The following is a 16,628-nucleotide window of genomic DNA, read 5'->3' as shown; positions in this document are numbered from 1 at the left end:
CAGGTGTCAGTGGTCTTATTGCAATGCTTCGTTGACTTGTCTCTATATTACACATAGTGTTGGTTATTTATCATCAAAGAGTCACACAGCAGTTAGCATATTTAATATTAAGACCAGACATGTACATGTTTACTGCTTATACAAAGTGTGAATCCATTGGAGTAAATCTAAATGGCAATAGATTTTAAGATTGCCTCATTATTTAATTAACTTTTAATTACTGTGTATTTCTTATGTAATATAAATTCATTTTAGTAACAACAGCAATTAGGTGCACAGTGTTCTATAGATAAGCAGCCTTTTTAGTAATGTTTACGGTATAATAGTTGACTTAATTGCTGCAAAGTTAATTAGAATACATCTGTTCTGTAATAGACACAATTTGTTTATGCTACAATCTGATAATTACATTATTACCTGACGTCATCTATCTTTAAAGGTCTTACAGTTGACAAATCAGAGTCTAGCTGACCACTGTCTCACCTGGTTTATTCTGTGTTATTCTGGTGACTTCATCCTGCTGTTTCCCCTCCCATTCTATTTGTGTTGTCAACCAAAATGCAATGAAACTATTAAACTAAAACTAGACACTAATTCACAATATAATCAAAATAATTTAAATGTGCACCTTGAAGTGTGTAGAATTATGTTTGTAAAAACAAAGCAAATTGTCTGTATACTAGAGATGTCCAACTCGAGACCTCCCACTCGACTCAGCGTCGATCTTTTGAAGCGGAAGTGTCGTCAAGCAGAATCTCGAGCGCGTTCCGAATCACATGACCAATGAGAGCGAGAGGTGTCGATACGTCACGTGACTGCCGAGCGGCTTAAGTGCAGTTTGAACGGACGTTTGTTTTAATATGTCAGAGCTTTATAAACGTGGCAAGCGGTCCGGAGATGATCTATAAGATGATAGATGATCTATAAGATAGACAGGTTTCACATTACAGACATCTGTAATGTATTTATGACAAGTTCAAAATGTAATTAAAGACTAAAACTAAATTTTGACAAGTCGCAATTCCAATACAAATATCTTTATTAGTCAGTGGTGAGAATGTGATTAAAGTCATGTTCTGTGGAAAAATAAAATGAAATAAAGGTCTTTGATTAAACTAACTGATAAACATGTCTCCTCAATGTAGTAATAAACAGAGTTGCAGAAGAACAAATACAGCTCTAATAACATCATTAAATGAACATTAAATAAGTTTTATTTGACAATAAAACATAGACTGTGATCCTGAACAACCACGTATCAGCGAGGGTTTGATGGTCAGTCTGCTCAAGCAGTTCTCACGCACAACCAGCAGATGTCGCTGTTGTAACTGTGTCGTGATGGTGTCGAGCAATGTGTCGATTTCAGCCCAACTGTGTCATAGTTGCTCAGTGATTCATGAGGCTTCGATTTCGCCATCTCTACTGTATACCTCCAACAGAAACATACAAAAAATAAACTATACAGTAGTATATAGTAAAAAAGTAGATTTTTTTTATTGTATGATAATGTGTGTTTAATATTGTAATATTATAAAATTATTATTTATCACACGATTTTGAATAACATAATAAACTAATAACCAAATAACATTAACAGAAACTGACAAATCTTTATATTTTATATATTACGCGACTTTGCCAAACATTACTATCGTGTTTGTTTTTCACCGTGTGTGCCACTAAAACGCGTCCGGCGGAAGTTGTGCTTACGGCCTTGACACAAAAGGAATGGCGAGCGGTATCGGCAGTGAGTAAGATTTTCTTACAATGTATTTCAACTGTCTTTGTGATGTAAAGAAAAGCCATAGCACCAAACACTTGCTAAAACTGGCATGTATTTTATTTACTCGACTATGTAACTTCGTTGTTTTCTAAAACGTTACACGGTGTAACTGTGTGTGTCTCACGAATGTGTGCCCCCCCGTAATCAACATTGCTAAGCTAACGCTACTGTTAACACGTTATCTGGCTTTATACTTTTTAAAGAAGAGCTATAACTAATTATTATTTGGTTTTACTTATTTATTTATAAATTGTGTTCAAGAAAATTAAGTATAATTTAATAATAACTTTACTTCTATCTTCTAAACACAGCGTCGTCTGTGCCGCTAATGGGACTAGCTAAACCGCAAAAATAACATTAGCGTAATGCTAGTTAGCCTGTTTTGTTGTGTTTTTATTCCATTTCGTTTTGTTTTTAGATGTTGTATATCACTTTCCTCTGGTTATTTGGTGGATTGTGGTGATGACCGGTGATTTTCTTTCAAATAAAGTGATAACCTGGAACGATTTGTCAGCGTATAGTAAAGTGTAGCATGCATCTTTATTTTTATTTCTGCACTGTTTATCCACAGAGCACAAGATACTGAATTCGGGACCGACGGAGCCATGGTCAGTCAGGGAGAAACTGTGCTTGGCCTCCTCTGTTATGAGGAGTGGAGACCAAAACTGGTAAAAAGAAAACCTCAAAATGATACCTCAGAGTGCTGTTGAAAAAGAACTTAAACGGTCTCACCACTAGAGATCAGACACGGACACGTTATAGTCTCTGAACAGCAGCAGATTCTCATTTGATGACATTTGCATAAGACACGAAGTGTTAAAACGTATTAACAAAAAAGCTAACCTTCTTGAGTTATTCCTAATTTGAATGTGTGATCATTTCACATATTTAGTCTTTAATTGTTTTTCTGGAATGTCTTTATTCTGAGGAATCTCTGTTTTCCAGGGTGTCTGTAAGTCGAGCCATCAAGCCTTTCTCAGAACCTGGTCGTCCACCTGACTGGTTCTCACAGAAGGTGAATGAGCAGTAAAACTAGACTAATAGTATGTTGTTTTGATGGAATGTTATCTTCATCGTCAGGATTGGTTTGATTAAAAAAAAAACTTGTTTCTTAGCATTGTGCCTCTCAATACTCCGAGCTGCTGGAGGCCACAGAAGCACCAAAGTTAGTACTACGATATACATCATACCATACAGACACACCCACACTCATGGATCACCTGCGGCAAATCATGTTCATTTTTTTCCCCTTCAAGGCGTAAACGTGGTGAGAAGGGTGAGGTGGTTGAGACCATTGAAGATGTTATCGTCCGTAGGCTGACAACTGAGAGAATAGAGGAACTGAAAAAGCTGCTGCGTGACACACAGGAGCAGTACAGGTACACACACACACTGTGATGACAGACCTTTTATCACTTAGAGAAACTGCCTCTAACCACTGCCTCTAACCACACATTTGTGTTCAAACAGGAAGTTGAAGAAGGAGGTGGACCTGATACAGACAGGTCACATGGACTCCCAGCTGAAAGAGCTGTGGGCAGATATCACACTGTAAGACTCTGTCAATGAGCACATTATAATAAAACATTTGCACACTTTCCAGCTTCTATAATAATAACAAATATTGTAGTGAATTAAGAGGGTTCTCAGACGCTAATCAGTAAAAATATTTAATCTTGTATTCACTTTACTGAGTTACAGTATCCAAATACAAACAGTCTCTATGTTTAGTAGTGAGGACTGGCCATCAGTGGACTCTACCTCATCACTGGTTATTATAGCAGAGAAAGGAGTTTGTGAATTTTTTGTGTTCAAAAACTTGCAGCATTTTATTTGACATCTCCTTAAATTAAACTGTCATATATTATATTTTTGTATTTAAATATGTATTTTATACATATTTTGTTTTTCCATTTACAGAAAGAAGAAGCAAGGTGAAGAGGAAGCAGAACAGAAGAGGAAAGCCACAGAAACGGCATATCAAGGTATGGTACACTGGTGGAGGAATTTTGTTTTGGGTTCCCAACAAAAGCTCCTTCTGTGAAAGTGAGATGGATTTATTCTCACTGACCTCTCTACTACACAGCTCGTCAGGCAGTGAAAAACACACCCAAGCGCCTACCCAGTGTAACCGTACGCTCTCCTCTGGGTGCCAGCCCACCAACAATGGATTCTCAGGCCGACTCCTCTGTCCCCACACCACCCATGGAAACAGGAGGTGTTGCTTCTGATGAAACCACCACACATTCAGTTGTAAGAACACATGCAGATAATAATACTTAATATGTTGAGTTATTTTTTGTTCCTGTATCATGTTCACTTGTGTAAACATTTGTCAGTGTAAAAGATCATGACATACTCTATTATTGATGAACCTTGCTAATGCTTGCCAATGTCACTGTTCCAACCACTCTTACTGATTCTTTCTGGGTCTTGCAGGCCCAGGGGGTTGGAGTATTTTTGCCAGTGACGGATGCTCCAGGCCCAGGGCCCAAAGATGGAGGCCTGGCTGCTCTAATCGATGACTCGTCTCAGAAGAGGCTCCTAACACCAAAGGCCACACCGCCGCCTTCACCTCTCCTCTCAGAACTGCTGAAAAAAGGCAACCTCATTTCGCCCAGCCCCCGTCTGGTGAGTGTTAGCTAAACTTGAGTTTAAAGATGTTGACAAAACAATCAATATTCTACTGGCATTGGAGGTCTAATTATTATTATTATTATTAGTATTATTATTATTTTATTTATTTTTTGTTTGTTTGTTTTGGTGATGTCAGGTTACAGAGGGAGATTCTACTGGAAACCTTACTAATGGAGTACAGACAGTCACTGCAGCCACTACCTTACCACCTGCCCATGACATCATCACAGGTAAATATATCACTCAAGATCCACAGTGGATAGAACATTATACACTTTCACTGCTGCATTTTTACATTAACTATGTATTGTTTGATTTTTCAAAATAAATCTGTATGCCCAAATGTTTAATAAAAATTATTTAACCCTAAACCAGACAATGGTGATATACCATATCACACCACATATCATGTACACACCTCAGATTAGGTTTCAGGTGTGTGTGTGTGTGTGTTTGTAGAAGGAGATGCAGAGGCTGCAGTAAAAGAACAACTCAGTGAGGAGACAGGATTAGTGGAAGAAGACCTTGTAGCTGTATCTTATATGGGAGACGAACTGGATCTGGAGACAGTTGGCGACATCATTGCCATCATAGAAGAAAAGGTGCAGTATATATTATTTGTTAAAGGCTGTGTTTTCTCTCTCTCTATGTAGTACTTACATGTTTGTTTTTTAGTAAATAATCAGCATTTTTTCCCTTTTGTTTGTCTCCATCTTTGATCCTCTCCCTCATCATCACTTTTGTCTCAGGTCGATGACTCTGTGGAAGCTTTGGATGCAGCAGCAGTAGAAGCAGCGCTATCTTTATGTGAAGAGGCTGTTTCAGGACACACGCTCCCGGGCCCCTGGGAGACCCAAGAGCTGAAAGCATCAGAGCCCATGCCCACAGTCCAAGACACGAAACCCACACAGGATCCTCAAGATTTGCCTGCTGTATCAACCCCAGCTCCTACTAGCATAGAGAGCCAGAAACAAGCGGAGCCTAAAAGAGAAGAACAGCTTACGGCAAACTGTGAAGTTCCTGAAGTGACAGGACTTGATGTCACTTCTGATGAGGGTGCCACAGGAAGTGAGGTTACAGAGGAGGGTGGAATGGGAAAGGAGACCACTGAGACAACAGTGAAGAGTGAAGGAGAAGAGTGGAGCCAACCAGAGCCCAACCCCCCTTGCCTAGGTAATGCACACAAACACACAAGCACTTATGAACATCGGGTTTATTTTTTATTTTTTTAATCCCCTTGTTTTTCTTCTTAGACTCAGAAGACAGCTCTGTTTCTGGGAAGGAGTCCAAGGTAACACATAAGCATGCCTCCACAAACACTGCCTTTCTGTTTTGTTTTGTTTTTTTTTATTTTATTTAAATAGTCATCTTGTTGCTGTTTGTGTGTTTTCACGTATCCAGGAGGTGAAGGAGGAGGAGGCAGGGAGTGAGGGTGACCCTGAAGAAGGGATGGAGCTGAAGGAGGAGTGTGGTGAGGGGGAGGGTCCCTATCTGTCAGAGGTGGAGCGCGCTGCCAGCGAGAGTGAAGATGGCTACGGCCCACCTTCCCAGCGTTACACAGCCGATTCGCTGGCTAGCAGCCCGGCCTCCTCTTCCCAGCTGTAGGTTATAGCCATGGCTTTGGAACGAATGTGATAGTTGTATCATGTGTTTTTGAAGCATAGGAAAAATTTTTAGTTTTGGGGAAGTATTTCTAAAAGGTCAATGTACTGAGGTAACTCTTGCCTTTGTTACTGGATAATTTAAATGAGATGACGCACTACCAGATAAAGCCTAGTTGGCAATCATCATGAGTATTCCCATCATGACCCCTGAATCAAATCGAAGTCCATTTCTCTCAGCTGACCAGTGTTTGAGCAACCGAGATCAAAATTCTGACAACACAGGGCATGCACCGCTTGGGGTTTTTCTTCTGCTTTCTATTTCTATTCACTCTGGAAATCCTCTCTCCCCTCACTTCCCCTCTTGTCTCCCTGTTCTGTTCTCTGCATCAGTTCAACATGTGGTGAGGACCAGGAGGCAGTCCAGGCACAAAAGATCTGGAAGAAAGCCATTATGCTGGTGTGGAGAGCTGCAGCCAACCACAGGTGGAGTTTCTCATGTCTACAAATCTAGCCTGTGATGCTTATTAGTAATGTTAGTGGCATGTTAAAGGGATTTATATAAAACATGCTTTATTACCAATTCTGGAACTTTCACATGGATGATAATGCTCAGCATCCTTGCATGAATGTATATAATGTGAAACTGAGTAAAGTTTAGCGTAGCAGATTTTACAACTGATGAATAAATCTCTACATTTACTTTGTAACAACTTTGCTTGTAAAATGTAAATACGCATTCAGTCAAAGGTCCCAGAACCAATACCAGTGACATGTCCTCGCCCTACTCTATCAGCTATGTTCTTCATATTTGGAATAGTTTTCTTTTATAGTTGTCAAATAAATAGGTCAAATTCACTAGAGTCATGACTTGAAGCCAACTTTCGCTAATGATGAACTAACTTCCATATTCTGTTCACTCTTGGTCCTTTATGTTTAAATGTAGTTTAGACTTTTTTTTCTCATCAAATCTGTCAGACAGTTTTATTAGCTCTGCTGGCATGTAATGTGTGTTTTACTGTTTGGATTCTTACATGTGTCCCAGGTATGCCAGCGTGTTCCTGCAGCCTGTGTCAGATGACATCGCCCCTGGTTACCATAGCATTGTTCACAGGTCTGTACATAAAATCAAAGCAAGAAGGCCTGACGCGAGCTCGAGCTCACGCGAATTCTCATGGGTATCATGAGAATTAATGACTGTTTACTATTTCCTCCACCCTTTCTCCAGACCCATGGACCTGTCAGCCATTAAGAAGAACATTGAGTCTGGTGTGATTCGGACGACTGCCGAGTTCCAGCGAGACATCATGTTGATGTTTCAGAACGCCGTTATGTACAACTCATCGGACCACGACGTGTACCACATGGCGCTGGAAATGCAGCGCGACGTTTTGGAGCACGTCCAGCAATTCCTGGCCACGCAACTCATCATGCAGACCTCAGAGAGCGCCATCTCCGCCAAGAGCCTCCGCGGCAGGGAGGGAAATCGGAAACCGGGGGAGCCAGCTGAGAAGGTGAGAGAAGCGTTTGTCTAAAGCTCTACTCCATGCAAGTTACTCTTTGCTTCCTTGTTCTCAGATCTGGATTGAAGTGACCAATGTGATGATTTTAGACTAGACATACAGTCTAGTATACAGACTAGTAATACAGTTTCAGAGTGAATGCGCTAGACACACCAGCATTTTCCCTATGTAGGGCTTTTTAAGTGTATTGCCCCAACACTTGCATGTGACTTGTAAAGCTCCACACCAGCCATGACTTAATTTACCTGTGGACACCAAGTGTATATAAATAAAATAAATCAGTACCTGATTGGTGTGCCTTCTGTTCTTCATGGAGCATGGTTACCTTCTATCAGAAGCTAGCAAAAAAGCAAGATAATGTAAGTGGATCTGGACCTAGTCTGCATTTGCTGTCTTAGTCTATAGTGTGAAAACTGAGCCCCCGAATGTACCAACAGGATCTGTCTTTGTCAAAGGAATCTACCTCCAGCCCTTTACAGGAAATTCAAAGTGAAACCAAAAGTACTGCGTTGCATAGGTTGTTTTATGAGTCATAGACATTATACTTATAATATCAGCACGATCATACATCCACAAAATGTCTAATAATCAAACGTGAGCCGCCTATGGTGTGGTCAGCACTCGCTGCTCACTGTTAAGTGTTTCAGGGAAATAATTCCCGGTCCTTTCACTTTCTAGCTTATTCCTGCACTGCTCTTCACTAACACCTGCCTGTCTGCATATGGCTGCCATAATTATAATGCCATTGTGTTTGCATTAGCATACATTACCTGTATAGACCTGTGAATCTTGACAGTGTGTTTAACAGGATCGTTGCTATTTGTTGTAGGTTTTTTTTTTAAGTCTGTTCTAGATGGAATATTTGAGGGGGATTTAGTAGACTTTTATAAATGGTTTCTTTTACACATTAGATTTGACAAATATGTCTTAAACACATTAATGTTTGTTCACCTGTTTCCACACAGCTAGCAACTGGACTGGAAACGAGGCCCCCACACAAGCTGATGTATAAATATAAGGCCTGCTGCTCCCAGTACTATGTGTCATGACTGAAGTCACACTGTGACATTTTTCATAGGAGCCTTGATGGGAACTCTGTTGTGGTGTTTGTGAGACGTTGTTGGCTTACAGTGGTGTTCGATAGTTTCAGATAGTTATAGTAACACTCGTTCCGCCAGCCAGCCTTTGTTCCCGTGGTGAATGTCGGGGTCCATAGGTTCCTGAGAGTGTTCTGTGGGTAAACTGAAGCAGGCCACATGTTCCACAGGGTCAGGTGTTTGACTTCCACTTTCTTCTGGTGATGTCAAGGCGTCATTTGACCAGATACTAAAACCATAATGTACATGCGTCAGTAGGTGGTTCCTTGTATTTAGGCCTTGAAAACTTTTAAGCACCACTGTATTCCTGTGTCTGACGCTGTGTGTGTGTGTGTGCTCTGTTCTATATGTCATTAGGGCCACACTTTCTTTGTGTGTGGGTATCTGGTACAGTTACTGTGCAGAGCTGTTCGGACCCTTGTTCCTCACTGTGCTTCTGTGTTTGATGCAGACTTGTATGAAACTTGCTTTCTCACGCACGTGTGTGTCTCTCTTTCTCTTTTTCACTCCAATGTTTGTCCTCCTACAGGACAGTGTCCCAATGGCCTCTCCTGCTTTCCTTCTCTCTCTCTTTGTAAGTATTCAGGTTCTCCCTGAGATTTCACCAGAACCAGGCCACGTTCCGCACACGCCTGTGTCAACGCAAACACTCACACTGTTCACACCCATCTGTGAACGGTCAGGTCACGAAAAGTTTAACTAGGTGAAAAAAAAACTGAGTGATCGTTTAACTACAGATCTTAAGTTTAGTTAACTACTTGTCTATTATTTGACATATAGACTTTACATGATGGACTTTAAATATTAATATACATAATATCTCATACTAATGGTACTTGAACACAATAAATCAAAATGTAACTGTGGAAATCAACTCTTTCCATAGTTTAAACCTAGATGTTAATGAGTGGGAACTAAGATAAATGAAAGTTGGTAATCATTAAACTAGTAATAAAGATGGAATGGATGTAGTTGGTTTGAGATTTTACTGACACGTGCTGGAAAACCTCAGCTGACAGTGGTCAGAGTTCAGCTTATTGCTGATAGCTTATTTGGAGCATGTGAGTATCTGATGTCATAGTGGTCGAACATAGCATTATGTACGTCAAACGTCAGTGTTAGGAAGGAAATAAACAAAATGTTTTCACATTTTGTGGCATGCAATAAATTTTCCACCTCATACTTAGCTTCAACATGTTACAGCCTCTGTAGGTGTCAGTGTGGGCCGTTTCCCTGGTGGCGTTAAATAAAAAGCGTAGGTCACTCGACCAATCGTAAAATTAATATAATTAAGGAGGGACTCTGTTTATTGAAGTCTGAGTTTTGGATTAAATACACACACAATGCTGCCTACATCACCCTCGTAAACCTGAAGTTCTGTTGGACACGATACTCACCAAACGCACACAACCCAGTAACCTCCCATCACCCAAGACTCTGTCGACCTCCCGTTAATGAGCCTCATGCCGGTTTCCGTCGTTTTTCTGTTCACGTGCCGTTGTCTGTGTCTCTGCATGTTCTAATTTCTTTTCTCCTTCTTTTGTTTTACACCTTTCTTTGATGGTCATTAATTTATTTTTATGTTCTTCATTTGGAAAGGAAGCCTTCCAAGGCGGACTGTGCTGTGTATTTGTGCGGAGCTCAATCACGTGTGGAAGCCCACCACAGGGCCTCCGTTCACTCTGCCCACATGAGCAGTGACGCTTCCACTCTTGTACTAATTCTCTCTCCCGTGTCTTTTTTCCATGTTTCTGGTCACACTTCTCCCTCCACTACAGGACGGAGGCACCAGGGGCCGTCGTAGCGCCATGGAGGCCGACCTCAAAATGAAGAAATAGACTGAGAATTTAGAAAACGAGACACCGAGATACTCTTTGGACTAAACGACATGGAGCTAAAAACTTACATGGTCACTTGGTTTCTTTCTGAAGAAGTGCAGTCTCTGTGTGCCTGCTAATTGTGAGTGGATCCACACATCCACGTCATCCATGCTTTGGTGTACATGAGTGTGTGTCTGTCAGTGTGTTTGAGAGCTGCTTAGCTCATCAGATCGGTCAGCGTGCAGCTGTGGGATTTCACTGCAGGACAGAGCAGCCAGCGCAGCACTGTCCCTCCAAGTATCATTGTCACCAGCGATGCTTTGTAGGTCATCATTTCCTCCTGCCAAGATGAAACCGCAGGAAGCGAGCGCTTTGGAAAGCGACAAAGACGGATCAGGATCAAACGAAATGGGATGGATTCAGTTCTGTTTGCAACATTTGATTGGTTGATTCGAGGACACATTAGTACTATAGTACTATACTACTCAATAGTGAACTGCTGAGGCGTCATCAGTCTGATGATGATGATGATGATGATGATGATGATGATGATGATGCACCTGGCTTTTCTTCAGCTGGTGGTTGACGTTGTGGTGTAGTAGTGGATCATAATGCTGCAGTGTTGCATGTTTTAGCCCATTAACTGTTAACGTTTCTGCTGATCTCGGTCTGAAGTGCGGAATTGCTAGTTTGACTGCATTCAGTGAAATTTAACCTTATGACTAGCAAATGAAATCATCTATGTTTTCACTCATAAGGCTTCTGTTTCATTGACTGTGTTGGTGGTGCTGGTATGTGCACGATGACATTTCACTCAAGAACTCAGCCAACGGCCGCCTGATAATAAAAGTATAGACTCAATCTGAGACATAAACATGATTTGCAGAAATGCGCACGTTAATTTGATAAGAGGCTAAAACATGAAGAATGAATTTGCATAAGAAATGTCTTGTGTGTTAGATGGAAGTACAAACATGAGTTTGTGCCTGTGAGATGAGTCCTGTGGTTTTGTCTGAGTAGCTGATACATGTCTTATGTTGTACATTTGTTAAATAAAGATTTGATCTAAACAAATGAGGCCAAGTCTATTTGATGCTTTGTGTTGTGTGTATTGATCATTCCTTTCTGTGTGTTGAACTTGATCACAAGAACAGAACAAAGACATTTCAAGGTTGTAGTGTTTATTTTAAATAAATACAGTGCAGACCTACAGGAGTGGGACCTGCATCTTCCTGAGGACAGTGTTTACAGTGGACACTAGTAACATTCAGACATCCTGTGCAAAACACTAGTGTCAAACTTGTTACTCATTCTCCAAAAAACTTGACCTGTAAAATGTTCTCTCATTAAATATAAGAAATAATCACATACTCGAAGCAAAAGAAAATGTTTCCAGTTCCTCCAGTGCGTGTTGGGGCACAAAAGAGAGCGTCGCACAGCTCAAAACAAAAGCGAAGCTGAAACTCGCGCTCTAGTAGAAGTCCTGAACGACAGGACTGGCCGACGAGTAGAGTTTCCTCTTCACCAGCCGATACTCTGCTCTCAGCTTCAACACCTTACTGGCGTCGAACATGTTCTTGAACGGTGGCCAGCCGCCGTCCTTGTCCGCCCTGAAGATCACGGACAGCTCGAAGGTGGGCGTGACGCCCGGGTCGGGCCGCACGCTGCCCGCCGCCCTGGCGCCGTCTTTGAGCTCCACGCTGACCCTGATGGAGGCGCCGCGCAGGCCGCAGGGCTCGCCGGTGCACAGGTGCATGAGGTCCTGGCCGACCCGCTGGATCATGTGGCGGGGCAGCAGCAGCGCCGTGCAGTGCAGCGCGGAAGCCTTGGCCTCCGTCAGGCAGCGCTCGATGCGCCGGGTCACGTCCTGCAGAAGCAGCTGCTCCTCGTGCTCCAAGTCCAAGTTGGAGACTGTGGGGAGGAACAAGGATAAATAAATAAATAAGGTAAATACGTCACAAACAGTGAAAAAGTGACTCATTAGTTTCAGTGTCATGACCCCAGAGGAGCAGCAGTGAACAGCTGAGCTAGTGATCAGCTGATCCAAGAAAAGAGACAGTTGCGTCATTAACGTCCAACAGAGATCACTCAGTGAATAATAAACAATATTAAAATGTTTTAGCGGAAACGCCAGTGACTTGTTGTCGTCTCTTGTATCTCTTCATCAAATTAACATTTATACCTGCGAGCCACTTACAGGGCGAGTGTTTCTCCGCGTCCTCGCAGCTCTCCACGCTCCCCCGCCGCGCCGCGCTCCGCGAGCGCGGGGACGTGGGGTGGAAGAAGTAGTTTCCAATCATCTCCTCCTCCGTCAAGACGGGCAGTCCGCCTCCGAAGAGCAGAGCCGTGCTATACACCATCCCGAGGACTGCTTCACGATCTCCTCCGCGCGTGTGCTCCGTGCTTCCTCCATGTAGTGACTGAGCAGAGGCGAGCTGCGCTGCCGGCGCGCGCCCGGGCTCTTATACCGCGAGCGGCCGCGTTGCGTCAGGCGAGCGAGCGGGGGGAGGGAGGGGCGGCGGCGGCGGCCGGTTCCATCGAGAACGTTCCTGATTTGTCACCGCCTCGCGCAAAACGAGGAAGGGTTGCGGCAGATCGGTGCGCGGAGGCCCGGCACGTACGACGAACAGCTGCTTCCTCTGGAGTCACGCAGGTTCAACGCTGAGAGCGAGCGAACGGTTGGTGACGGAGAGTCAGTCACGTGATCTGTCACAGACAGACAGATTAAGTTATTAAGATGAATTAATACTGCGATTTTATTGATGGTGACGTTTTTATTTGATTCTCACTCAACAGCAGACTCCACCAGCAGCAAATGTAGGACCGTCTCTACTTTGTAGGAGCTCTGGACATGTTCTGACTAAACAGAACTGCAGGTTACATCAGCAAAATGTAGGCGTAATGAGAACGTGTGCACTGACTTATAGACACTTCTCCTATCAGTTCTGGTTGTTTTTGATTATGCTATTGTGTATTATGTTTATGTTATTTTTGTATTATGTTGAGTTTGACAGTATTGTAAAAGTGTACTGCTAATTCAGTGAGGGGCTATTTTAGGGACACATATTAAACCATTAATACAAATATATATATATTTATATATAATAATTTAATATTTAATTTTATTTATAGCATTTTACTAGAGCAAGAGTAAGTTAAAAAAGCAGGAGCTCATGAAATGAAAATGAAGAGAAACAAATCCCACTTAATAAGGGTGTGTGAGTGAGTCGAGTGTAGACACAGACTCACAGGTGAGTAACATGGTCTGACACCTGCTCATGTGTCACACAAACCTGGCCAACAACTACTTCACTTGAACAGCTTAACTCTACAGACTGTAGGTTGTGACGTGAGAGGAAGGTGCTTTTCCACGTTAACCCTTCACGTCTGACTCACCTTCAGAGGAAAGTCCCCGCTGTGACGTCACACTGCCGGGCTGCAGCGCTCGGACCACACAGAGAGGCCGGCACCGAGGAGGAAGCGGGCGTTCAGTGTAACTGCAGGGAAACAACAGCCTGTGGCCAACAGACATTGTGTCTTCGTGTTTGTGTCAGTTCTCATACCATTAATTACTGTTTTCCCTTCTCTCACAAACACGTTCCATATAAATGTGTTACACATTCTGATGAATGATGGTCACAGGTTCAGTTCATATCCTCATGGAGCGAAACTGTTTGAATTGAGACTAGCTCAAATCGGTGATGATCAGCAAAGATCCAGTGTCATGTTACATGGACTCACGGTGACATCGATTAGTCAGAGAGCCGCCCCTCAGAGCAGCGAACCAGTCAGACCTGTGTCTGACTAGAACCGCTTCTGTCGGCAGCTACAGTCACAGGAATCAGGAATAATTGATTCTTATCTAGTGAAGGACCACACACACGAGTGTGTATAAATGCTGCAGAGAAAGCTTGTTCACACACACACACACACACACACACACACACACACACACACACACACACACACACACACACACACACACACACACACACACACACACACACACACACACACACACACACACACACACACACACACTCTGCATAGGACCAAAAACTTATTGTTTGTTCTGGTAATTAATTTAATACTGTGTAAATGCTAATTATTTAACAGCTAAGCTTTGTATTATGTACTGAAAAAAAAAACGATGATCAAGTTTCCAGGCAAAGCAAATGCTTTCAAGACCAAGTACGTAAGTAACTGAACTGCCTCCTAAAGTTCTCAACATCATCTAAAATATGCTTGAAGCCTCCCAGTGCCCATTTTTACTTAAACCAAAAGTTATTTATTCAGCTAACAGCTAAGCTTAGCTTGTAAAATAGTATTATTATATATCATTATTATATATCGGGCTTCTCCAGAGACATAGTATGAAAGTGGATAATTTCAAGCTTCAGTGTTTATGCCTTTAAAAAATAAAACAAAGTGCAGTTTTCTTTATCCATGAATTTATTTTCATTTTTGCATTAAAAATGTAATTGTACCACAATGTTTGTTAGTAACATGTGACTAGCTTAAAAATCCTGCAAAAGTCTAATGAAAAAAATAATACATGAGCACGCGTGAAATGTAAAAGCATGGAATCAGAGTAACAGGAGGTGGAGCTTAGTCTGTCATTCACACTGGCTTTACACATGGCCTGGTGAGGAGGCCTCTGTTCACCTTCACAAGCCTGTTTAAACCCGTTTGGAAGCGTCTGAATGTGTTGTTGTTCACAAAGAGTTGATAACGCGGCGCAGAATGGATTCAAGAAGACTCAGACGCTTGTAAACAGCTCTGATGCAACTTCACTGAGCCATTTCAGCTGCAGCGCTGAGGGTCATGAGGTGTGTGTGTGTGTGTGTGTGTGTGTGTGTGTGTGTGTGTGTGTGTGTGTGTGTGTGTGTGTGTGTGCGCGCGTGTGTGTGTGTATGTGTGTGTGTGTGTGCGTGCGTGTGTGTGTGTGTGTGCGTGGGAGCCTGAGGGAAGCAGACAAACAGGTGGTGTCAGGTGTCCTGTGACTGCTCCGTCTTCCTCCTACTCTTCCCAACATGGTGACACATTGATTGGCTCCTGTTTTCTCCCTTTTTCTCTATTCTCTCTCGCTATAATTTTATCCCTTACACTAAATATAAAAAAAATAAATATAACAGAAAAAATGATGGTACAACGAAGCCTTGGTCTCACATTCTCCAAATCAGTTACTTTATGATGACATATCTAAACTCGTTGACATTTTATCCTAATGTTTTTTTAAGTATTGGAATAGATAATATCTTTCATATAAAACTCTCTGAACAGCTACTCAGCGTCCTCAACAGGCTCCTTCAGGGTCCGAGGCGCCTCCAGGCTCACCATGATTGTGGGCTCTCTGCTCATGAGATCCGGGCACTGCCATTGGCTCGAGGCCGGGGCGCCTAATGGGTGAGCCGTGTCCTGTAGAGGAGGGGGGGTAACGCAGACCTCTTCTCGCTCCTGCTGCTCCAGGTGCCTGAGGACGGCCTTGGACAGAGCGTGAGCATCCTGCTCCTCCTCATCTGAGAACGGAACAAACACTGGTTATTACTCTACCACTATATGTCTGTGTCTCACACACACACACACACACGCACGCACACACACACCCAGACACGCACGCACGCACACACACGCACGCACGCACACACACACACACACACACACACACACACACACACGCAGACACGCACGCACGCACACACACACACACACACACACACACACACACACACACACACACTCACCATCAAGCAGCAGGAGCCGGTAGCGGTTCTGACACTCCAGTGACTGATCCAGGATGTCCTGCAGGGTTCTGTAGAAGAGCAGCACCTGCTGCTTGCGCTCGGACTCCCCGAAACCAGCGCTGCTCTCCTGGGACATGCTGTAGAGCGTCAGCAGGGGCGTCGCATACTCCCCCACGAACACATGGGACTGTTACCACACACACACACACACACACACACACACACACACACACACACACACACACACACACACACACACACACACACACACATTAACGTAACCCGGACAGACCCAGAGACACGTTTTTTCCTGGATGGATGAGAGATAATCCTTTAAAAGCCTGTGTCAAACTTGCAGCAGCAGATATGTTTGTCGTGCGGTAAGATGCTGCTGTTACTGCGCCTCCACGCGTTTGGAGAACC

The 16,628-nt window shown here is 43.0% G+C and overlaps 3 protein-coding genes and 1 long non-coding RNA gene across 9 annotated transcripts in view; 2 read left to right on the top strand and 2 right to left on the bottom strand.

The window, feature by feature from the left end:
• The first annotated feature begins 1,662 nt into the window (after positions 1 to 1,662).
• On the top strand, positions 1,663 to 11,539 carry brd8b (bromodomain containing 8b). Of its 4 annotated transcripts, none has more exons than XM_029164742.3 (19): positions 1,663 to 1,747; positions 2,355 to 2,451; positions 2,729 to 2,798; positions 2,899 to 2,948; positions 3,040 to 3,162; positions 3,254 to 3,334; positions 3,704 to 3,768; positions 3,870 to 4,036; positions 4,223 to 4,414; positions 4,557 to 4,650; positions 4,880 to 5,022; positions 5,170 to 5,593; positions 5,674 to 5,711; positions 5,822 to 6,021; positions 6,415 to 6,507; positions 7,067 to 7,135; positions 7,250 to 7,535; positions 9,171 to 9,215; positions 10,420 to 11,539. In XM_029164742.3, exons 1-19 carry the CDS (start codon positions 1,729 to 1,731, stop codon positions 10,477 to 10,479), a joined length of 2,316 nt encoding a protein of 771 aa, XP_029020575.1. In that variant the 5' UTR covers positions 1,663 to 1,728; the 3' UTR covers positions 10,480 to 11,539. The 4 variants fall into 4 exon arrangements, with proteins under 4 accessions (XP_029020575.1, XP_029020577.1, XP_029020578.1 ...); XM_029164743.3 differs by lacking the exon at positions 1,663 to 1,747 and adding an exon at positions 2,231 to 2,252; XM_029164744.3 differs by lacking the exon at positions 9,171 to 9,215.
• Positions 11,540 to 11,625: 86 nt separating this feature from the next.
• si:ch211-39i2.2 (DNA damage-inducible transcript 4-like protein-like) lies at positions 11,626 to 13,047 on the bottom strand. Of its 2 annotated transcripts, none has more exons than XM_029165852.3 (2): positions 12,644 to 13,047; positions 11,626 to 12,372 (listed from the first exon to the last, which is right to left on the bottom strand). In XM_029165852.3, exons 1-2 carry the CDS (start codon positions 12,819 to 12,821, stop codon positions 11,933 to 11,935), a joined length of 618 nt encoding a protein of 205 aa, XP_029021685.1. In that variant the 5' UTR covers positions 12,822 to 13,047; the 3' UTR covers positions 11,626 to 11,932. The 2 variants fall into 2 exon arrangements, with proteins under 2 accessions (XP_029021685.1, XP_029021686.1); XM_029165853.3 differs by having other exon boundaries at positions 12,659 to 12,992.
• LOC114864863 (uncharacterized) lies at positions 13,018 to 14,904 on the top strand. The gene is made up of 3 exons (XR_003787421.3): positions 13,018 to 13,139; positions 13,258 to 13,353; positions 13,864 to 14,904. It is a non-coding gene; the product is annotated as an uncharacterized LOC114864863 (long non-coding RNA).
• Positions 14,905 to 15,291: 387 nt separating this feature from the next.
• The window catches only part of sting1 (stimulator of interferon response cGAMP interactor 1), a 4,694-nt gene continuing 3,357 nt past the window's right edge, over positions 15,292 to 16,628 (bottom strand). For both annotated transcript variants that reach the window (XM_029165851.3, XM_055512350.1), the window contains 2 exons: positions 16,206 to 16,392; positions 15,292 to 15,980 (listed from right to left, as the gene is read on the bottom strand). In XM_029165851.3, coding sequence (XP_029021684.1) covers positions 15,745 to 15,980; positions 16,206 to 16,392 — 423 coding nt within the window. In that variant the 3' untranslated portion in view covers positions 15,292 to 15,744. The remainder of the gene's footprint in view (positions 15,981 to 16,205; positions 16,393 to 16,628) is intronic.

Source organism: Betta splendens, chromosome 10 (assembly GCF_900634795.4).
Source record: "Betta splendens chromosome 10, fBetSpl5.4, whole genome shotgun sequence".
Taxonomy (NCBI): Eukaryota; Metazoa; Chordata; class Actinopteri; order Anabantiformes; family Osphronemidae; genus Betta; species Betta splendens.
The sequence above is the reverse complement of the archived record's forward strand: the minus strand, read 5'-3'. Positions and strand labels throughout refer to the sequence as shown.